Source organism: Sebastes umbrosus, chromosome 5, assembly GCF_015220745.1.
Source record: "Sebastes umbrosus isolate fSebUmb1 chromosome 5, fSebUmb1.pri, whole genome shotgun sequence".
Taxonomy (NCBI): domain Eukaryota; kingdom Metazoa; phylum Chordata; class Actinopteri; order Perciformes; family Sebastidae; genus Sebastes; species Sebastes umbrosus.
This window is the reverse complement of record NC_051273.1, coordinates 27,973,731-27,998,303: the sequence shown is the minus strand read 5'-3', so window position 1 is coordinate 27,998,303 and position 24,573 is coordinate 27,973,731. Positions and strand designations below refer to the sequence as shown.

The window sequence follows — 24,573 nt, the reverse complement described above, 5'->3', positions numbered from 1 at the left end:
TTTTTGAGAGTTTGATGTTTAGACCAGGACGAGTGTATTAAAAAAAGGTGGACTAGAAGCAAATACCTGATGCGTCTGCTCTGTGTTGTGTCTGATGGTGGACAGGTTAACATTAGGAATCATTTTAAAAGGGGGAAAAATAAATAAACAAAAAAAAAACAGTATTTTGTTGTTTTCCTCACTCTCACTAGCTTCACACCGCTTTTAATTTGCTCTGTTTACATTGGAGTTTATATTGTTAATGGCAGCTATTTGGCAATCAGTCCAGCATTACTGTCATCGAACAAGACGGTCAATGATATCAGCGTGTGTCTCCACGGAGACAGAGTGAAGTATTTAACAGCTAAGCCCCCCGAAGACAGGACACAAATTAACCACACACACCACAGGCATACACACACATGTGGCGCACACACACACACACACACACACACACACACACATATAGAGAGAAACCCCCCCAGACAGGAGACAAATTAACCACTTCCCACAGAGCAATTCACAAGGGAGCAGGGGACAGTAAACGGCAAATGATCAATATCGCTTTCTTCAGGAGCGCCCACACAATATTAGCCACACACGTAGATACATTTAACACGAGTGCATGTGTAAACACATAAACATGTACTAACGCGTTTCCAGTTATGTCAATCGTGTGCACAAACATACTATTTTAGGCCCAAATGAGGACAGTTTGATCCTCGAGTGTGACTGAGGAAGTCTTTGTGGTCGTGATGCTCTTGTCCCCGTTAGACAACTGGCTTTCTTCCCCCACCACTCTCTTCTTTTTTACTCCTCTTTAACTCTGAAGCTACAATGACAGGAGACAAACTAGCTATTTCCCCCAGAGCAACTCACCGGGGACAGCAGAAAATGAACTGCCCCAGATCAATACTATACTCTCTCTCACAGTCACTCTCTGCTCTCCTCCACAGATACACAGCAAAACGTGTGGCCCCCAGGAAAAAGACACTTTTAGGTTTGAATCAGAATTTTAGAATGAGTGTTTGCATGCATTAACTTGAAAAGTGTTAATTAGAAAAAGTGCAGGTGTGCAAGTATTTTAAAACACAAGGTAGAAGCCTGGACACGGATGAAGACGCGGGTATCCCATGTAAGACTATGTTTACATTCATTCCACAGCCTGGCTATTTGTCATATACGCTGGTTAAGGTCAACCTGCTTACATGAAGCTTTAATACACTGCAACTCCTGCCTTCCATGAATAAAACAATTTACCTGGAGCAACGTGCCCACAGAGAAAAAGATCCAGCCACAGAAGTATATAAAGACACTGCAGCCAGATCATAGTTATACACCAACCCTGTCTCCCACAAAATTGCGTTCCCATACAACTAAACTGTATTCTCCATAACGTTTCAAAGGAAACGTATTTTCTCCCTGATTACGGTCGCAGTTTTAAACACGTCATTAACATTGTAAATTGAAACAAAACAAAATAAAAACGTAACAAAACTACTTAGTTAGGTTTAGGCAACAAAAGTACTGAGTTAGGTTTAGTAAAAAAAAACATCATGGTTGGCTTAAAATGATTAAGTTTCACACGTGACACCAACAGCCATCTCCTGGGGGAAAGTCCAGTGTTTGTTTGACACATCCACCACCCCCTCCCGCCCGCCGTAGTGGACTTTCTCGTTTGTTATACTCATTATTATACCACGTAACTTTCGATATCATTATTCCACGTAACTTTCATTTATGGTCACTCGATATACGATGTCACCTGCTCTACGCGTCGCTCGTTGTGCCACGTCGCTCGTTTTGCCACGTCGCTCGTTGTGCCACATCACTCGTTGCGGCTGTCCACGGACTTACAAACATATTTGTAATGCGTCAAAGACAATCTTAATTTGCGACAAAATACATTTCCTTCCAAACGTAGTTGTAGTAGTTTAGTTGTATGGGAACATAATTTTAGGAGACGGGGCTGTTACACACAGTGCTGCTCCACAACATGTTCTGTCCATTTATTATTACTTTTTGAAATTTGAAAGTTATATATGAAATGTAATACCGTCAAGATTCTATGATGCAAAAGATGTTTGTCTTTGTTTGCTGTATGTAATTTATATATATAAGCCAACTCTTGTATTTGCCTTTTATCACTATTGCTTAACCTCCACCGTTTGCGGTGTGTCGCGCAGCGTCGGCTCTAATCTGCCCGTGTTGGAGGTTTTTTCGACGATTATTGGAATAATAATCGACTAATTCCCAGTGATTTTCAAATAGTATTTTTGCTTGGAATGCACATCCCTAGTACGTGCGCGTGTTATCAGTCGTATACATAGAATTTAATTGATCGGCCCCATTGTCACTGCTATTTGAATCAGTATCTGCCTGATATCTGATATCAGTATTAGATCAAATTAATAAAAGTTAAGTGTCAGAATTTTTTTTTACAAGGCGGCCAGTTATTTAGATTCCGACACAAAAGCACATTTTCGGAAATATGTGCATGCACGTGTATCAAATAGAAATCAGTCTGGATTTAGTGTTGAAGTGACGCTGATGTGAACAGGGGCAGGAGTTCACCAGTTGCTCAGGTTGCTGAGCCAGCAGTGAACATGTGCAGAGCCCCCTCTGCAGCTCACTGGCAGGAATGCAGCAGTAGGATCTGCTGGGGCTCATGCATGTGCGCGTACATGTGCAGGTGTGTGTTTAAGTTTGTGTGTGTGTGAGTTCTGAATCTGGCTGTACAACCTGACCCACTCACAGGTGAGTATAAATAGTACTGACCCCCGATTCTGGGTTTTCCTGCCAAGTCTCTGCTGACTCGAGAAGACATGTTGGAATCAAGACCAGCAGCCTTCTCTGAGCTCAGCGCTGCGGCCTGCTGCGGGCTACTGTCGCCAAATGTGGGATCAGAGTCAGACCATTATCACTGCCAGCAGACTCTTAACACTGATAATCAACCAGCAGCCAGGCTTTAAATTAGGAACAGACCAACTAATCATCCAAACATCATCGCATTACTATATATACTGATATCCATTTTTAGTTTTGTTCAGCTACTGTATTTAGTGCTGAAACGATTAGCTGATTAAAGAAACCAATCAACTGAAAATTAATCAACAACGACTTAAAGAATAGATCAATTAATCAATCAAAAGTAGTGTAAAATTCTATGTTTCCAGTTTCTAAGTTGTGAGGATATGCTGCTTTTCTCAGATTTATCCATCCACATCCCTACACCCCGGACAGGTCGCACACTTCCTCACAGAAAGTCCCCAGCAGCTGGTGGGTTTGAACCCAGAACCATCTTGCTGTGAGGCTTTTCTCTGATTTATATAATTGTTAATTCAATATCATTGGTATTTGGACAGTTAGCTGGACAAAGATGTCACCTTTGATACTGGAAAACTGTCAATGCAGTGTTGTAGTACTCTAGATTGGTCTTGGTCTCAAGACCACTTTTTGAAGGTCTCGATCTCGTCTCGTAATTGACTGCATTTTTACTCGGTCTCGTCTCGATCTCAGACAAAGAGGACTATTTATTATATTTCAAGACCACAAATGCAGGGATATCACTAAATTGTTATATATATATATATATACAGTATATATTTGGTGGATGAGGAGGTATCTTCATTTGGTTTCAGTGGGTGTTTTTATGGGAATGTGGATCTTTCAGATCAATACGAGGAGAGCCTGTGGTTTGTATGTTCCACATTTTATCGTAACTGTGTCACGCAGTGTGGGACTCGCGTTGGTCTGGTCTTGGTCTTGACTTGGTCTCAACCCCTCAAAGTCTTGGTCTTGACTTGGTCTCAAAGCCTTGGTCTACACTCTGGTCTTGGTCATGACTTGGTGTCAGTTTAGGTGGTCGAGACTACAATACTATGTCAGTAAGATTTTTCCCACATTTTATAGACTAAACAGTTACTTTAAAAAGTGATCAATAACAAAAGTGTTCATTGATCGATCACATGCCCTGTAGCTATGAAAACACAATGAAAATCTGACGTATGCAAGTCAAAGCCTTGAATTGCCACATTTACTAGAGAATAACATAATCTGAACCATAATTGTTTGACATGTTGGTGCCTGCAGAGACATTTGCTTCAGTTAAAATAGTTAATTAAAGGGATTATATAGGCAAAGATTTAGTACCGCCTCGCGGTTGTATGCCTCCGCAAACTAGTCAAAGTTGCCTTCTACATCCATGTCTGTCCAAAATGTCATTACTTCATCATTTTATCCTATTAGACATTTGTGTAAAATTGCCATAATTAGCATATGAATTCTTGAGTTATAGTAAAAAAAATTATGTTTTGTGAGGTTATCACTGGCGCAGAGGCATAAAAAGTCACAGCAGTCGATGTTCCAATAGAGCTCTGCGACTCCTAGAACAGTCAGTGTCCGTCCTTTCGATCAGAATGCAGGGTCGAAGTGTTGAGCCTCAATTACAACACCAAAGATGATCAACAAATCCTTCATCATTATTTTAGCCTTTAGTACCAGTTATTAATATCACAACTAGAGCTCATAGTCTGAGCTCTCCACCTATCGCCCCCCCCTCTGCCCTCCATGCCAACCCTGCTGGCATGACGGCTGCTGGAAGGTACCACAGCTTCCAGTGCCGGAGCTGCCATACCAAAATGGTCACACCTCCGCTACCACAAATGCCAACGGCGCTAATGCCAACTCACTGACAGCCACGTCGAAGCCACTGTGCTACTGTAAATCACACGAGCTGCTTCGACTGAGAGTGCAGGAGGAAGTGAGCCACTTCATGCTGCGATCATGGTACGCGCGACAGATACACACAGGAAAACACAAACACACTTCCCCCCAACCACACACAGAGTCGAGGACTCAATTACTCTGCTTCTGTTCAGAGCAAATCTCACTAATTAAATAGGTTAAGCATTAATTATTCAACCAAAGAGAGAGAGAGAGACCCTTGACGAGGGGGGAGGCGAGGGAGAGGGTACTGAAGGAGCATGGGAAGGGTGATGGAGGGGGGGGGGATGCAGCGCTCTTCTCGGGCTATAAAACAATCCTCACCCAGCGCGGCTAATCAATACAGCCCTGCTGGAATTAGCAGTTATCTTAAAGCCCTTTAACAAGAGCATGCTGACTGACAAACACAAACAATCATCCATTATTAAATACCAAAACACAACCGAGGCCCTGTGGAGGAGAAGAGGAGGCGGGAGGGACGCATGAAATCACTGAGGGCATGAGTGGAGGAGGGTGAGTGGAGGGAGAGTTGGTTGTGATTGAGTAACAAGGATGAATGAAAATGGAGAAATTCCACTTTATTACAACTTGGATCCTATTTTTGGCTAACCTGGGGTTACCTGATCGTCTGATTGCTCGTGCCAGACGGGACAAGTATCTTCTAAGACATTTTTATGGATGCAAGACAAATCCTTCTGATGAGGCAATTTTACCAAATGAATAAATCTTTGAACGCTTGCAGGTCTATGAGTTAAACATTGCTCTTTCAATAGTGTGAGGGAGTTCACTACCTTCTTTAACCAAATAAAAAAATCTAAGTTCACACATTATGACTATTGCAATAGCACAGAGCTGAAACTGAAGATGAATCTTGATTAATTAAGTTTTTTGCATGTAGTATCAATGTTGTTTTGGCCTATTCTAAAAATGGTTTCTGAATACTGGGTCCCTAAACAGTCTTGGAATTGCATAAATTGGGTACAACTGGAAAGCTGAGACTCTGGTGGATCCAATGAGCCCAACTGTATTCATGTGTGATTTTGTAAAATTTGGCCTAACTGTATAAAATGACCTGTTGGGACCTGTTGATCTAGGATAATCACTGCCTTTACAAACATAAACTAGAGACATAGGGCATTCAGAGGATGGGTGGCTTTCCTAGGTAAATTGACAATAAGGGGGTTTCTGAGCAGTTTCCAGAACCGAAGTGCTCGCCATCCAATCGCTGAAAAATGCAATTAATTAATAAAGAAATTTCCAAATGTCAAACGTTTTTGAAACCAAATCACAGCATGGCTTTTTCTATTGTGTTCCTCGAGGTCTTGGTGTCTTAATGTGGTATTTTGGAGGGATTATTGAATCTTTTTTTCAATTCTTGAGTGGTAAAAAAAATTGTTAAATTTAGCATTACATCTTTGTAACAAATGGTATCAACCCCAAAATTGCTGCAACAACTTACGACACAAGTGAACATGGGAATGACTATCATACTTCTATCATAATGTTCTTAGCACTAATACACTTTAAAAAAAATATTTTAATTTATTATTTTTTCTTATTTCTGATTTAAAAACTTGACGCACAGTGCTGAGCTACATTTCAAATTAATCTTCAGGTTCCCAGCTTCCAGATGATGTACACCACTTCTATGTGACACATACTGTTGACTTGCTATCTCCCCTTAAAGACCCCCCTAAAAATTACAAAAATGGGTCTATGGTAAAGAGGGGTAAAGGTTATAGAGAGGAAGAAAAGAGAGCGGCTGACAGGCCCAATCTATCATTCAGTTTACACCTGTCCATCATGTCTCTGCTGAAGAATCTGCTCTCCACATTTGTTCCCAACACCGACAACATTATTCCTAATGGTTAAATCTGGGGGACACCTGTAGGGAGGTTATGGTGGGCTTAAGAAGCCTACCCTCTGTTCGCAAGCAGGGAGGTCAGGGACGTAAGGGAAAGTCTGGGAACTGAGCTCAGAGGATTGCATGCCAATCATGGCTGGAGACACACAGTCAAATACCCCGGGGGGCCCGGGAGAGTGGACAAAACTGAAACTTTCCCCATGGGAGGGACAAAGACGTAAAGGAGAGAAAGGGAAGGAGGTACTTAGATGGGAGTATTAGGGACCGGTGGGGGGTGGAGGGGGATAGTAGAGAGTCACTGAATAACTCAACAAGACCAGAATAGACTTGGGGGGGTTCGGGTGTCCAGGCCGGTATGACTGAAATGGAAAGTTGGAATGGCTGAAAAAAAAAAAAGCCAAGAAGATAAAGGGTCAGGTTTCTCCTTAGCTTGGGGCCTGGACCTGGAGCCTGGCTCTGGGGGTGTGGATGGAGAGCCAGAGGGACAGAAAGATGGGAGACAGACAGAAAGACAGAGATAAAAAAGATAAGAGCTTACGGTCATAAAACCTGAGTACTGAGCTAGAAGGGATGATCAGTTCACATGACCATACAAAATTCACTAGCATTACAGGAATATGGGTCTTGGCCCCTACTTGGCTCCACCGGCACACTGAGACCAGCAGCCAAGACATTAATTAGGGGAATACGTTTAATCCCCGTGGACAGGGAGGGAGTAGAGAAATAGAGTGATGGTGCTGGTGAGCAATCAGAGAATGTGACTGCAGATAGAAGACCAGAAAGAAGAAGAGAGGAAAGTGTGGAAAGTATTGAGAATATGTACACTGTGGGTATGGGTGTGTGTTTGTGTGTGTGGCCAGTGTGACCTCTGCAGTGCTGGCACAACAACATACATCTAATGCCTGGACATCCCTGACCCCCTTTAAAGCACTGATCCCAAAATGTGGTCGACAAAGTCAGGGGATCACGCTACAGGCAGTTTTGGCAGAGAAAGTATAGCTGGGTGAGGCATTAACATAACATTGCATCGTGACATGACAGCTATACATTGTCTAGATTTGAATTTATAGCTATTATTGTACACTATTATTATAGTCAGCTTAAAGTTTTGAATCATTTTGCATCCTGCTTGTATGCAAAGTAGGGCTGTCAATCGATTAAAATATTAAATCGCGATTAATCGCATGACTGTCCTTACGTAATCGCAACTTAATCGCATTTTTTATCGGTTCAAAATGTACCTTAAAGGGAGATTTGTCAAGTATTTAAAACTCTTATCAACATGGGAGTGGGCAAATATGCTGCTTTATGCAAATTTATATATATTTATTATTGGAAATCAATTAACAACACAAAATTACAAGAAACCATCACAGGTACTGCATTTAGCATACAAATATGCTAAAATCATAACATGGCAAACTGCAGCCCAACAGGCAACAACAGCTGTCAGTGTGTCAGTGTGCTGATTTCACTATGACTTGCCCCAAACTGCATGTGATTATCATAAAGTGGGCATGTCTGTAAAGGGGAGACTCGTGGGTACCCATAGAACCCATTTTCATTCACATATCTTGAGGTCAGAGGTCAAGAAACCCCTTTGAAAATGGCCATGCCAGTTTTCCCAAAATTCGATAATTCAACGTAAAACTCGCGGGTGGGGCCAGCGGGAGAAACACTACTGCGCATATTCAGTGGACCGCATACCCCGGAAGAAAACACGTAAGCTAGAAAACTTTTTTAGCGTGTGCGTCGCCAGGCGAAATTCTAATTTGAATGAAAAGGTGCCATCTTATATCCAGTTCTTATAATACAGTAGATCCATGGAAACTATCGACCAAAAAAGGAAAACAAAGAAAATTTCTGATGACTGTTTAAGATTAATCTACAGTTCAACTTTGGCTCCTTTAAAGCTAATATAGAGGTCCTAAATTCAACCCCTTAAGAAGAAGATTGCATTACGTGATTAAAGAGAACAATTTATAAACCTCCTAGAAATCCTCATCAAGACCCTGAAGTTATAAACCATCCCCCGTGTCAACAGCAGTGCCCAGTGCCCAGATAATGCTGCCCTGGTCATAATGACCAACCAGTGACCAACCCCCCCCCCCCTCCACCCATCAGTCATACAATCCCTGCTCTACCATGTGTCCATGTCCGTGTGTGTGTGTGTGTGTGGGACATAATTAACATGCCGAGCGCTCCTCGGGCTCTTTGCTCGTCTTCCCACGTAAACGGCAAACCCCCAATGATTATTATGGTAACACGTCAGTGTGTGCAGACATATGGAGGAGAGCTGTGGGAGATAGGGTTACTGTCATAGGGAGTACAGCAGGGTGAGGGGCTGGGCAGCTATACCAGCCTGCTCTCCGGCTGACAAAAGGTGAAGATTTATGGAGTAGCTCCTAATGGCCTCTTACTTTCCCCTCCCTGTTACCACACGGGCTGTTCTCATTCACAGTTCGTAGCTATACCGACAAAAAATTATGCACAGTAATTTGTATTTATCCCACAAAATCAATCTGTATGTAATCAACGTAATCGTAAACCAGGAAATATAAAGACAGACAAAACACCGCATAGGGAGGATGTCGGGGTGGATCAAAAAACACCGGACTTTCGCTCCAGGAGACCGACGTTCGTATCACGTGTGAAAGCAGAACTCAACATCGATTTATTTTTCAAGTAACTTCCATACTTAAAGGAAGAGTGTGTAACATTTAGGGGGATCTACTAGCAGGAATATAATATAATATTAATAAGTATGTTTTCTTAAGCGTATAATCACCTGAAAATAAGAATCGTTGTGTTTTCGCTACCTTAGAATGAGCGGTTTATATCTACGTATGGTGCCGACCGCCATGTTTCTACAGTAGCCCAGAACGAACAAACCAAACACCGGCTCCAGATAGGGCCATTTGCGTTTTCATGTTTTTACATCGGCCAACGTAGTTCTCCTACACGCTTGGCACAAAGGAGGAGTTTCAGTTTGTTTGTAATCTGCAATCTCACCGCTAGATGCCGTCAGATCTTATACACTGCACCTTTAACGCCACTTCCGCAGTTATTTTAACCCAAACCACGATATTTTCCTAAACAAGTAGTTTTTGTTGCTTAAACCTAACCAAGTTTATTCCTGTAAAGACGGAAGTTCATTTTGAAAAGACTGTATGCATGTAACGGGCGGAAATTGGCACGTGTTGCTGGACATTCGTAGGAAAAAAATGAAAAATGAGGAATAACTTTTCGTAAGATATCACACAAACCATTATATGAGGATATGTTGTTGCAACAGAACACACATGCTTCATGTAACACAACAAGACCAAAACCACACAGGACTGACACATATCAATACGTAAAATTAGAGAGAAAACAGAAAATAGCTCAAGAATAAACAGAGTTTAGATTTTGCTCCACGGCTGTTGAGTCTAGTGTATTTTCAACATTGGAGACTGATTGATTTGAATGTATGATTTTAATCATTACTTGAATCGTAGAAATCAGACACCACAGTCTGCAGACTAAAACTGCAACAATTAATTGATTAATCGATTAGTTGTCAGTTTTTATTAAATTAATTGCCAACTATTTTGATTATCGATTAATTGGTTTGAGTATTTTTTTGAGAAAAAAGTCAAAATTCTCTGATTCCAGCTTCTTAAATGTGAATATTTTCTGGTTTCTTTACTCCTCTATGACGGTAAACTGAATATCTTTGAGTTGTGGGCAAAACAACAAATTTGAGGACGTCATCTTGGGCTTTGGGAAATTCTGATTGACATTTTTCTGAAATTGTATAGACCAAACAACTAATTGATTAACTGAGAAAATAATTGACAAATTAATCGACAATGAAATTAATCGTTAGCTGCGGCCCTACTGTAGTCAGAGGGGACAACACCATGAGGAATTGGGCATGCACCTGTTTAAATACTGTAAAGTTGGATTATCGTCAGGATTCATATCCCTATATCTAAAGACGGCAACACCCCCGACCCCAGCCAAGCCATTTACCAATATTTGACACTTGCATTGCCTGCCATGTGTTCTCGAATCATTAGTAAGGCTCTGCTTGGTCCTGTTAGGTTTCTGATTTATTCAGACAGCAACGGCACATGGGCCACTCCTCTGGATACCAAGAAAACATTTACCTCCTTAACTGGGAAGGAGTCACAGTCATCTCAGGCTAAAGTTTATGGACTCAATAGTATTGATGACACATTTCAACACATGCCGCTCATCCACCCCCCTCATAGAGGGATGCATGCGTGAGATAAAAACACCCCTCTCACGATGGCAAACGGCACTCGGGGCTAATCTTGGAGTTCCATCGAAATAACAAGAACTGTTGGAACATCTAGAACCATAAGGGTGTTATTTCTTAAGGACAATGTGAGAGAACTTTTGAGAAATTTTGAAACTCTTTCAAAAGACGTTATCCAGTCATTTGACCGGGTTTAGTGCGTTCACTACTCTTTGTGTGTCCTCGAGGCCAGCGAGGTCCATCTGCATGTTGATCTCGAATGAGTCAGAACTTTAATTATGGCCAGTTGACAGTTTGATGAGAGTACGTGGAAGGAGGAGGGGTCTTACAACACTGATGGGTAGGAGTTACTCATGTGGACATACTGTAGGTACACAGGGGTCTGATCACCGGGCCTGCGTTGCTCCCTGGGTCGTGAGAGGTTAATCAAAATGCCAAATGTTACTGTGCACCGCGGCGGAGGGCTATACTGAGCCCGTCCTGCACAAGACACCATCTAACATGAGAAACTGAATCATTCACGCAACCGAATAGCCACACTGTTTATAGCAGGCACAAAGATAAATGCATGTAAAGGTTGACGCTATGTTTTCCTCATAAATGCTAAAACATACACACTCTCTCTCCTACTACTGTCTGCAGTGGCAACAGCAGTTTCTGCCTAAACCATTATGGTAATGCAACAATTCTGGATGTGTGATTTGTTTGCATGTGTGTGGGCGCATGTGTCCTGGGGAGCGTGTGTGTGTCAGAGACAAATGGTGACAGATATAAAGAGAAAGGAAGAGACAGAACGCCACAGACAGAGACACAGACAGACAGGCAGAGAGGACAGAGAGGTCCACCTGTTTGACACAGAGAGCCTGAGAAAGTGCAGAGGAATGAGTAGCATGCCAGTGTGTGCGTGGTTGTGTGTATGCATTAGGTTAAGGTCCACACCGTGCAAATGTGTGTGTGCTGTCCAACTGATAAAGCACTGGAGAATGGCATTCAGAGAACGGTATGTCGAAAAGCAGCTGATGGGAGAATCATGCACTTCACCAACACACACACACACACACACACACACACACACACGGTGACAAATAAACTATTAAAATCATTTGACCGAAAAAAAGTTCTGAGAAAGATCAGCATTAGATATAGAGTGACGCTTCCAGTACGCACATAGCAACACAGCTGTGTGCTGTGATGTCCAAACAAACAGGGAGTTAATGTCCTAATGTCCTCTATAAGCTGCCTCTGTGTGTCTGTGTGTGTGTGTGTGTGTGTGGGGAGGGTGAAGGGGAGTCAGTGAGAGGAGAGCGCGGTGTGAAGGAAAAGTGGGAGAAACTGGAGCAAGTGTGAACCAGAGAGTGATACAAAGAAACAAACTAAAATAAACAAGCGTGTGTCGTGCCAAGCTGAAGTCAAAAAAGGACAGACTGGGCTTTAGAGTGCAGTCCAAAGACAAACTCGTTGGCAGTGACATTTTGTGATTTATTTTGTTGTCATATCAACTTTAGGTAGGGGGAAAACACACATCGGCGAGGAAACAGTATTCGACACAACACCGGGACCGTTAAACAGACTATGCGGTCCATTCGCTGTTTTCAGACATCCGCCTGGAAGAGAACGATCAGGAGTACGATATGCTGTCGTTCAACGAAAGCACAAATAACCACAAAGATAGCGGTGAAAAAAACAAAGAGAGCCTACGGGAATTTCTGTTTGAGCAGCCGGGGAGAAATACCTGTCACATGTGCAGTTGTTACATTATAAACTACTACTACATACCCAATCCACCGGCCTTTTATCTCCATCCAAAGCGGACAAACTACAACAACGATCTACAGTATAGTTAACAATGCAACTTTAGCTGGCTTGTATGTTTTCATTTGCAGCCTATTATGCTCACGTTTCTCTGGCTATGTTGTCTATAGAGTGCTGCAGGGGTGAAGTATTTTTGTAGGTCAACCAGGAAGTTAGCATCGCACTGGTTCCTCGATAAAAAGCCAATCATGGGATTTTTCTATTGGGTTTTGGATTATTGCAGAAAACAAACTCTGTGGCAAACAAACATTTATGATACTTATTTTGTTCTGTAAGATAATCTTCACAAATGAACACCAACTTTTATGATTTTTGAAGTGTGACGAGTTGGCGTGATGACGTTTTGTAATGTCATGTAGCCACTCGTTAGCAACCGCCTCTTTAAGACACGTAAAAGCTTCAAAATTCACGAGAGGGATATTTACTGACGTATTTTATATCGTAGAACAAAATGATAAAATCTCTTAAGCTTGTGTTAACCACAGACCTTATTTCAGACACCTAACTAAAAACCCATTCAAAAAAACCTACTGACATCGAGACGAGGGAAGCGGAAGTGCTAAAGGCATCAATTAGCGTGATTCTCTGAAGAGTTTAAGTACAACGACGCTGGGAAATACAGCAGTGGCATATCCTGATGAGTGGATTGCCCAACAACCAGCACAATGACATTGAAAACCATGGATGCAGGAGTTTTGACGCACGTCAGATGCTGTTAGTGTGTGTTTCTCTTCAATATAATGCAACATCACTGCCATCTTTGTTTAGCGAAGCTTCAATCAACAAATGACTTAAAATGGAAGTTGGTTTTAAAGCAGGCAAAATCAACATTTTCTTTAAATGCAACTTTCTAATGGTAAAATGGTGGTACGCAAACATTCTGCTCGCACTTCTGCAAAAATGGTTTCTGAGCTCCTCAAATTATTTTACAGCACGGTAAAGCCCCTTGTTTGTTGGAAGCATTTCATCTGTGTTTGTATGTGTCGTACATACAGTAGCGTGTGCATGCATATCACTGGAGAAAGTGAAAAATGTCAGAGGGAGCAGGACCCCGATGCAGAGCAGCACACATGATTTATGGGTAAAATAAATGGGATCACTGTAGGCACGGTAACAGGATCCCTGAAGGAGGACGGAGGATTAGTTTGTGGTGGTAATGGGCTCCGTGGTATCAGGTGGTGGAGGGAGGGGGGGCAGCATGTTGGTAAGCTGTTGGTGGCAGCACTGCCACTGTGAGAGAGCTACTCCTACTACAACACACAAACAATCTGACCCCTGTGTGTTTTATGATTTACACAAACAGGGCACCAGCTGTGAGCAGTAAAACTAGAGTAGTCATTGGATACATTTACTTCTAAATACTAACTCAAGAGTAAGAAGAGAGAGCTGGACTGTAGTCGGACTGAAAACAGTCCTGCGTTAAAAGAAAATTAAATGGTCTACATTACCAGCGTAGCGTGTTGTTGCAGGTACCTGAGAGAAGATGAGCAATACGATACAGATCTAAGTCTTGATTTAAAGCTGCAGTTGGTAACTTTAATAAAAATAACTTTTTGTCATATTTGCTCAAACTGTCACTATATCCTGACAGTAGTACATGAGACAGATAATCTGTGAAAAAAATCTGGTTCCTCTGCCTCCTCTTTGTGTTCCTAATCGCATTTGCAAGATTCCACCGGGCCCAAAGAAAAACAACCAATCAGAGCAGAGTAGTCGCAGCTTGTGAATTCCAATCAAACGGTCAGACTAGGCAGCGCTGATCAAATATGAATCAAGATTCTGTTACTGTAATGCCCATTTCTTGCCTCAAATGTTTTCAGAAACAATGTAAAATGAAAACAGTCGAGCCAAAGCCAAGCACCGCCCACCGGCCGGATCAAACTTTCTCATTTTACAGCTAAACAGTAAACTACAAGATGATTCTGAAAACATTTGAGCTGAGAAACAAGCATTACAGTATCAGAATCTTGACTCCTATGTGATCAGCGCTGCCTAGTTTGACAGTTTGATTGGAGTTCACGAGTTTCACAAGCAGTGATTGACAGCTGCGTTAGAGAGACTGTTGAGTTTAATCTCCAACAATATGGAAAGTCTGTTTCATATTTAGGCGTCTTTTGAAAATAAGTGCAGATTCACCTTCAAATGTTACTGATCACTGCTGAGTTGAAATGGTTGGTTGGTTGGTTAATGAAGTGGCAGCAAATAAATCGGCAATGATACCCTACATACCCTATGAGTATAAGTGTGAGTGGGGCTGCAAGCTGCAACTAATGATTATTTTCTCGATTAATCTATTCATTGTTTGGTCTATAAAATGTCAGAAAATAGTGAAAAATATTGATCAGTGTCTCCCAAGATGACATCCTCAAATGTTTTGTTTTGTCCACAACTCAAAGATATTCAGTTTACTGTCACAGAGGAGTAAAGAAACCAGAAAATATTCACACTTGAAAAGCTGGAATCAGAAAATTTTGACTTTTTTTCTCAAACCGGTTAATCAATAATCAAAATAGTTGATGATTCATTTAATATTTAACAACTAATCGATTAATCGTTGTAGCTCTAAGTGTGAGCATAAATACCTTCGTCTCTCAAATGTGAGGACTTGCTGCTTTTTGTCTTATCTGATGGTTAACTTAACTTAGGTGTTGCACTGTTGATCAAACAAAACAAGACATGTGACGTCATCTTGAGTTTTAGGAAATTGGAGCCGGCATTTTCACTATTTTTCTGATTGAAAATAATCATTATTTGCAGTCAAGAGTTATAATGCCACATTTTTACATTTATTGTAAAAAAAAAAAAAAAAAAAAAAGTATAATTGTATAATGATTTTGCTACATCAGCGCTTTAAATTCAGATTTTTTTTCAGAAAGTGATCTATAAATTCAGATGAACTCTCGTGACATTTCAGTTCAGACCTAGAATAAGATTATACAGAAAATGCCTGCAGTCTGCAAAGTGATATGCGGTACCGGGCTTAAAAAGTCACAAGGCATATTAGCAGAACGGTGAAGACAGCTACAGAGAGGAGAGGAAAAAAAAAAAAAAAAGACTGAGCGAGAGACTGGATGAGAGATGGCGAGGGAGGAAAGAAACCGGAGTGAGATAGAGACCTGAAACGCTCCAGAAGCCTGTCACATGGGGCCCGAAGCCGCACGGCTCAGCACTCTTCCACTCCGTGTTCTGTCCGCTCCTGACATTTATCTGCTTTATTAGATTATCTGGGCTACATGGCTGTCTCCGAGCACATGCGAGCGCACACACATATAGATATATACATTCACACACACCTCTCGATTCATTACAGCCCTAACTGCTTACTTAGGTTTATGCCCTCTTTAAATTAAACCACAGATAACCGAGCACCTCAGAAGAGAGGAGAGGCTAAAGCCGGCCATTGGGGAGGAAATTAAGAAACATTGTTTGCGAGTGTATTATCATGCATGTGTGAGTGGTCATAAGGTTGCTTTTTAACGGGCTCATCTATAGGGACTCTGCTTCCCATCATTAGTAATTCAATTTGCTCTTTATTAGCGGCTCTTATCGGAGGCGCAGACGGCTACGTGCAGCTCTCCTCACTCCATCTTCCGCTGCTCCACCTTTCCCATGTCTCTGATTCCGAATCCCCGTCTTTAATTAGAGATGCATGTGTTCCTGCTAGGGAAGGCCATTCGGGGTCTCCACATGACACGGAGAAATGATGAAGAGGAAGGGGAAGCGGCGGGGGAAAGGGTGCAAGGTGGTGTGCAGAAGGACACAAAAAGTTAAAGAACCAGAAAAAGAGGAGCAGACTGATAGACGCAGAACCATGGGGACGAATAAAGCCTAATGTTAATAGTGATGGCTTTTCTAATGTCTTCTGACTTCATTGAGTATGGGAGATTACACCAAGATGGGCATGAGGCGTGTAGGGTACACGCAGAATGACCGGAGGGCTGGAGGGGCAAGAGGAGGGAGAGAGAGGGAGGGAGGGGGCTGTAAAAACAATGATTGCTTTCCATCAGGTTAGGCCTATATTCTACAGTTCGTTAAAACAATCCAATTTGCAAAAGGATAATTATGCATTAGCTCCTTTTTATCTACTGGAGGGGAGAGCGGTGCCAGGGCTTGATAGCGGTGGCGCTGCCTGCCTCCACCTCTGCAAATTACCCGCTATCGGCACTTGTTCGCCATCACGGCTGAATTGGGCAATCAATTAACCTCCCCCCCTCCTCCTCTGAGAGTCTGCCTGTAAGCCTCTCTGGTGACAGCCGGCAACACGAAGCCCCTACGAGGACTACATGTGTGTGAGCTGCTGCCCTCTACTGGAGGTAGCCGGAATAGCTGCTGTCAGAGCCACCGCTGAAGGGCCAATTACTTGTAAGCTTTGTCCCTATTATAAATCCGGTTTAGAGTATCTAGTGTGTTCACACTGGAAAAATAAAAGAATAAAGTATACTCAAGAAAAAAAAACGTCAGTATGCAGAGAAAAAAAAAAAGCTTGATATGAGTCCTCATTGAGAATTACAGTTGGCAGTGTCATTTCAAAATCTCAGGTTGATTGAACCATCAGCACATGAACTACATCATTTCCTATTAGCGCAATATGGTAAAATACAAAAACATTGAACTACAACAATAAGTATATATACAGTAGGGCTGCAACTTACTTATTTTCATTATCGAATAATCTGTTGATTATTTTCTTGAATATTTGTTTAGTTGTTTGGTTTGTCTAATGTCAGAAAGTGGTGAAAAATGTCGATCAGTGTTTCCCAAAGCCCAAGATGACGTCCTCAAATGTCTTGTTTTGTCCAAAAGTAAAGAAACCAGAAAATATTCACATTTAAGAAGCTGGAATCAGAGAGTTTACTAAAATCAATTTATCAATTATCAAAATTGTTGGCGATTAATTTAATAGTTGACAACTAATCGATTAATCGTTGCAGCTCTAATACACAGTAGTACATTTTGTATTCTACTAGTGTGTAGTTGGCAGTAATGTGGGAACACTGGGGCACAGGTTTTGCAGAACTGACACCAGCACTGTAGCGTAACATGATGCCAAAGTAGAAAGAAAATTCAGTCAACGAAAAGCGAGACGCAAAGAACCAAGTGAGCGTGAGACGTGGTGATGTTTTGACGCTTACAGATATGAGAGGTTGACAGAGAGAGAGTTGCAGCAAAGAAATGTAACATTTGTATGGATTGTGAGAGAGAAGACTGTGCCCTCTGAGGGTTGCTTCCATGTGTGAAGACGTCAAGGCTGATCAGTGAGTCTGTGGCTGCATCCAAAATCGCATATCATACACTACATACCCAATAGGTGTACTATCGTTCAACATACTATTGTGTGAATAAAACGTAGTATGTATCTTTTTGGACGCACTGAGTAGTAATTACATCATCACTTCCTGAGAGCCTCCTTACCGGTTGGAGACGCGTAACCACGGTAACCCGTGCCAACCTCATGTGACCAAACGATGATTTGTGAGAATTAAAGTCTGAATTCATTTTAAAAATATATTTCACCTAGCAAAGCGAAATCTTATACTCAAACTGAAGCGTTATTGATGTTACAGAGCTGTCCGTCAGCGTCTGTTATGAATGTTGTCGTCACTACCGCGTTGCATTATGGGATATTTATACCGCCGTAGTGTTCAGCACTGCATACTGTAATATTTCACCAGAAACAGTATGCCATTCGCATACTTTTCATACTAAGGTTTCAGACCAAATAAAAAATCTCACACACTGTTTTAGCGTACTAAATAGCATGTTAGTACGAAATTTCCAACGCAACTTGTGTTTTCTTTGGTTTTTAAGAGCTGAATCACACACAAACAGATTTTTAAAAACAACAGAACAGAGCACAAAACATAACGCCGTTGGCAGAGAGCATACAGTAACAGAAGATCGCAACAACACTTTAATTGGATGTGTAAAATCTAGTGGGCATACAGTGGATGTGTAAATCATTGGAAAGATGTAAATAGCAGCTTACAACACACAAGACAAAGCACTATGATGACTTTGTGCGACTACAGAAAGAACAGACCAGCCAGTTATGCAGAACAACCATTATCTGTGAAAAACAAAACAATACTACTAATTGCTAATACTAATTACCAATATCTAATATATATATATACACACTAATCACTAGACTAATGTGACTAATTTGTTCCCACTTTGGTGGAAATGTCAGGAGATCCTACTGGACCTGAGAACTATGTATGGGGATGTAAGGTTTTTAAATGCTTGATGGACAGTTGGTGAGTTATTGGCAGAACAAGTTGTCATAGCACCACCAAATGGCCATCGGGTGTAATTCTACTTCACTAAGGAGAGGTTGGGTATTCAAACCTATCTAGAAAGTTTAGCTGCTGTGGGTCTTACTGTATAGCTGCTGAGATCCACATGCTTGTAAATGAGGAAGAGGAGAAAAAATATTAAAAAGATTAATAAAAAATAACTATATGGTTCGAGGATTTCTCCTATAAGACCACACAGTTGAACCATAACAAGCCAGATTAGACATGATCCCTCTCAACCGTGTGATGATATTTTCCATGGTTCATTTAGAGCAATAAATCATGGTAAACTCATGACAGAAAAACTATATAGAATGAATGCTCTTCATGAAATTGAGCGGAACAATACTCAACAACATTATATACTACCATGTGTGTGTGCTTCTTACCTGTCCTTGATGAGGTGGGGGAGAGCCGCCTCAGCTTGTGTCTACCAAAAGACACCAGCTCCCTGGAGGGTGTCCTCCTAACTCCTGTGGGACTCCTGGTCAAGCTGTGCATCCGACCCCTCGGGGAGTACTTTACTGCTGACGGGCTGGTCCCCTTGTCTGACCCACCTCCACTGTGGGCACAGGACAGAGGGCAAAGGAGAACTGTGTCAATAAAGGCTAATATTTAGCAAATTATATTGAGAAAAATCTATTTAATTCAAGTATTCTGACACATTTTGCTGCCACTGTCTGGCAAACAGTTGCACTAAAAAGAAGAGCAGGTGTCAGAACAGAGTTGAACAGTAAAGCAGATCATGTGCATGTTTATATTACTTACCTATTAGCAGACTTCCTAATGATTTTCATCCTACTGCGCAGCTTGAACCCACCAGGGGAGGAGGAGGGCATGAGGGAGGTACGCTGGGTTGCAGATGGGGAAAGAACAAGCCCTCCTCTCACTCCTCTGTTGCTTTTTTCTGACGTCCAGTGGAAGGCAGATTTACGACGAGCTGCTGTTGCCCCTCCCGTCACTGCCGCAGAGGTACCCTGACCTCCGGCCTTCCAGCGGTAACGGCTACCCGGTGAGGAGTTGGTGGAGGAACCCGCAATACCCTTTTTTATCTTCGAAGGAGTGGAGGCTGCTCGGAGTTTCTTGTTGACCTCTCCCTTGTTGACCTCTCCCTTCTCCAGAGCTCTCTGGGAAAGAGCCAGGGCTTTGGGTGACAGTGACTTTCGAGGGATTTTTGGTTGGGCTCCAGCAGAGGACGAGACCCATATGTACTTGGAGGTCTTGGGGGCTACGTTGACCGAGCTTAGCTTTCGAGGCAACTTCTTGGCAGGCGTCCTCTTGGTTGTTAATGAGGGGGAGCTTCCACTGGCAACTCGAGCTTTTGAGAGTGACGTTGGGGCAACGGTCACAGCTTTGCCTGTGGGCGAGGAAACGGAGCTGGCTTGTTGAGGCTCCGCTCCTCCCACGTTCTGGCTTTTTACCCAAGTGAACTTGGATTTTTTCAAGAAAGATTCATCAACTTGGCTCCGGCTGGTGTGAGATGTGGGGTTGTGGGATTGTTTTGATACTTTAGACAGAGCAGGGAGAGGCGGTATGGTATTACCAGTCGTGAGAACTCCTGGAGTTGTCGTAGTACTAGTAGGTTTAGTCTCAGTGCTGGTTTTGCTTGTCAGGGTAGGTTTGATCTGTGTTTGAGGGATGCTCTGCAAACTGGTCGAGGCCTTAACTGAAGAACCACCGTCTTTCTTTTCTGGCAGGACTACACGCCTGCTTTCAATCCTCTGCTGAAGCTCTTGAGACTGTCTGTTAAGCGTTTCATGTTGCACAATAGTGCCCGTTGAGACTGAATCTCCTTTTCCATCTTCATGCTGAGACACAGCTGCTCCTGTTTTTTTAAGAGTATTTTTTTTCTCTGTTGCAACTCCCCCTGTGATACTGTTTACACATTCCTCTCTCTTCTGTTGAGGGATCCCAGATGATAAAGTGGCAGTTGTGATTCTACCACTCTCCTCTCCTCTGCTGTGGCTGGGCAGTGAGGTGCTATGAGATATACTGTGGGAACTGGACTGATGAACAGCGGAGGAAGCAGAAGCTGATAGATGTCCAACAGACAGCTGAGCGTTCTTGTTGCTCAGCGAGTACGTTTTCCTCCAACTTCCAGTGCTCTGAGGAGCATAGAGTCCACCTCTGGAGCTGTGAGGATGGACGACAGATGTGCTGTGACCTCTGCCTCTGGTTGATGTTGGAGCTTCTGGATGCCTCTGCTCATCTCTTGCAAACGGGACGTCGCCGTGGACACTCTTGTGTTTATTGATGAGATCTGGGAATTTGAAAATAGGAGTTATTTAGTTGTACAATCACATCCAGAGTGATAAACAATAATAAGAAAACAGAAACCATGTAAAAGAGTTGGTTTACCCCACAAAACATAATTCTCACTGCCCTTCAGCGGTATTTAGTCGTGTAGATAGTTTTGATTTATTCTGAAGATGGAAGGGATTTAGTTTGTGATGCTCACAGCAATAAAAAATCCCATTAAAGAACAGTGTCCCTGTTACTCTACACAACATGCTGTCAACAGTTTTTACTGGGACTGAAGACATGTTAAAAAGTAAAGGAATAACCTCAACAAGTGAGTGGAGAAATCGAGAAAATCCAGATGCTTCCATATAGGGAATACTGACTCACTGAAAGGTTTGATAAGAATGAATATGATTGAAATGTTTGACTTCACAGTCAGCATAACTCAATATCCACACTCTAGGGGGATAAAAAAGCATCCTGATGGAAGCAAATTAAACTCACAGCTAGTCTAATTTGTTTCCATCAGGTTTCCATGACAGATATATGAGATCTTTTAATCCATCAGGTGTTTTAAACAAAATGTATTTTAGCCTGTGGATATACCTCCACATATATATTTTTGTTTTACTTATTAGCCAATTCACTGACTGCTGTAAACAAAACTGCCCCTCTGGGACATTAAAGCTCTACTCTACTGTCTTCTACACCTAAGGGAGATCTTGGATATGAAACTGCCTCTTTCATCATCATCATCATCACCATCATCACCACCACCATCAACATCATCATCACCACCACCACCACCACCGACACCACCATCAACATCCTCATCACCACCAACACCACCATCAACATCATCATCATCCCCACCACCACCAACACCACCATCAACACCAACACCACCATCAACATCATCATCATCCCCACCACCACCGACACCACAATCAACAACATCCTCATCACCACCACCACCGACACCACCATCAACATCATCATCATCATCATCATCACCACCACCACCACCACCACCATCATCATCACCACCACCATCAACATCCTCATCACCACCAACACCACCATCAACATCATCATCATCCCCACCACCACCGACACCACCATCAACATCATCATCATCATCATCACCACCACCACCACCACCATCATCATCACCACCACCATCAACATCCTCATCACCACCGACACCACAATCAACAACATCCTCATCATCACCACCAACAAATGAAATAATGTTGTTCTGCTAAAGGAGCATTTGAGCTGTTCTTGCGGATTTTAATGGACCAATTCCTTAAACACTTGGTTGTTGTATTGTCCTCGATACCGGGACACATAGCGTTAGCTAAATGCTGCCAGGTGTAAAGTCAAATAACCCTAATACGTTAACCCTAACTTGTTAGGTGAACCGACCATTTACCGTGATGCCTTGCAGTTGAACAATTAGCTAAGCTATCCTGTTGACTGCATAAACAGCGAGCTAGTGATTTATTTCCAATGAAAGTTGAATATAGACTAAATGAACTACCTACCGCTAACTCTACGTGCAGGTCATTATGAGCGGTAACCATGGTGAAAGGCACCGCTGACTCTACGTGCAGGTCATGATGAGCGGTAACCATGGTGAAAGGCACCGCTGACTCTACGTGCAGGTCATGATGAGCGGTAACCATGGTGAAAGGCACCACTGACTCTACGTGCAGGTCATTATGAGCGGTAACCATGGTGAAAGGCACCGCTGACTCTACGTGCAGGTCATGATGAGCGGTAACCATGGTGAAAGGCACCGCTGACTCTACGTGCAGGTCATGATGAGCGGTAACCATGGTGAAAGGCACCGCTAACTCTACGTGCAGGTCATTATGAGCGGTAACCATGGTGAAAGGCACCGCTAACTCTACGTGCAGGTCATGATGAGCGGTAACCATGGTTAAAGACGCAGGTCATTATGAGAGGTAACCATGGTGAAAGGCACCACGTGTCTTCTGTGTGGGTCAGCCTGAGCTGACTAACGGTTAACCCTCGTGTTTTATATTATAATACTTAGATAAAAACAGCCCTAAGTCACACGACAGCTCTGAATTTCAAGGGCGCAACAATTAAAACCTGTTTTCTAACCCGCCTGCTATAAAACCAAACTGTGGACGTTATGAATGTATATTTACTTTGTAGAAGTTCAATCTGTCTCTTCAGAGCTTCTCTCTCCTCCATGTTTACAACTCAATCCTTCCGTCATCAAACTGCGACAAAGATATAACCCTTGCAGTTGCTGATGACGTATTTAACACTGTCCAATCACAGAGAGCAGAGAGAGAGGGCATGTTGTGCCTTCAGTTCTGTCTTACAGGTGGAAATGTAATTGACAGAGAAGTGGCCATAGAAGCAGGTCGTCACAGGCAGAACAGACCACCCAGGGAGGCCAGGCTGTGTTCACATTGTTATACAAGAGAGGTGGAGACAGAATCTCACTTCTTACTGTGCTGTGAGAAATAGAAGGATGCGAGAGATGTTTTCTTTGAAAAAATAAATAGCATATGTCCTGAGTTCATCCATCTCCCCGATGCTCAGAAAATACCATACTGATGTGGGGAGAAAAATCAGTGTGCAATATTAGCTGCAAACATATGTTGACTGTTGCCATACAATAAGAGGTGCTACAAGCTCCAGACATGTTTCTGATTAACTACATCTGTAAAAGAATGTATATTTAAAATGTATTTGGTATATTGTGATTATGATTATTTTGTGATTATTATTTGTGAAATGTAATTATTCATTAATATGTAATTTCGCTTTGGTCATAATGTAACCTGAACATTCATGCCAATAAAGCTTATTTGAATTTGAATTTGAATTTGAAGTGTCATGTAACATATGAGACAAGATTGTCTTTGATTTTATTTGACAGGATTCATTGTCAGGATTGTATTAATACCATATACTCAAAGTGTAAAATATTAGTTACAGCGACAAACATTATGAAATAAACAATCAATAATTAATAACAAAAAAATACATAATATTTAATGTAACCCTAATTTGTGAATTGTAAAATCATAATTTGTTTCTCCTTTATTAATTGTATTGAACTCATGCTTATTGACACAACAACTGATTTTATAGCAGATAACTTTTTATTTAAAAATGTCATCTTTCCAAAGTCATTTTTTTCCAATTGCTATTTTTCATCACAAAGTCTTGTGTCTTGTGTCTTATGTCTATCAATCAGGACATCAATAATTTAGACTAGAGGCATAGCAGTGCATCCCCACTAACAGAAGTTAGGCTGCCAGCCACAGTAAGGAGTGTTCTTGAAGTGAAAAGGTGTATTTATTGTAAATATGCGCATTCAAACACTAGGTTATTGTTTTTTG

The 24,573-nt window shown here is 42.0% G+C and overlaps 1 protein-coding gene across 1 annotated transcript in view; it reads right to left on the bottom strand.

The window, feature by feature from the left end:
• The window catches only part of zc3h3 (zinc finger CCCH-type containing 3), a 75,778-nt gene extending 52,296 nt beyond the window's left edge, over positions 1 to 23,482 (bottom strand). Inside the window, exons 1-3 of the mRNA XM_037769554.1 lie at positions 23,365 to 23,482; positions 19,712 to 21,203; positions 19,333 to 19,505 (exon numbers count right to left, since the gene is read on the bottom strand). Of these exons, the coding sequence (XP_037625482.1) occupies positions 19,333 to 19,505; positions 19,712 to 21,203; positions 23,365 to 23,410 (1,711 nt within the window). The 5' untranslated portion in view covers positions 23,411 to 23,482. The remainder of the gene's footprint in view (positions 1 to 19,332; positions 19,506 to 19,711; positions 21,204 to 23,364) is intronic.
• Between the last annotated feature and the right edge of the window lie 1,091 nt (positions 23,483 to 24,573).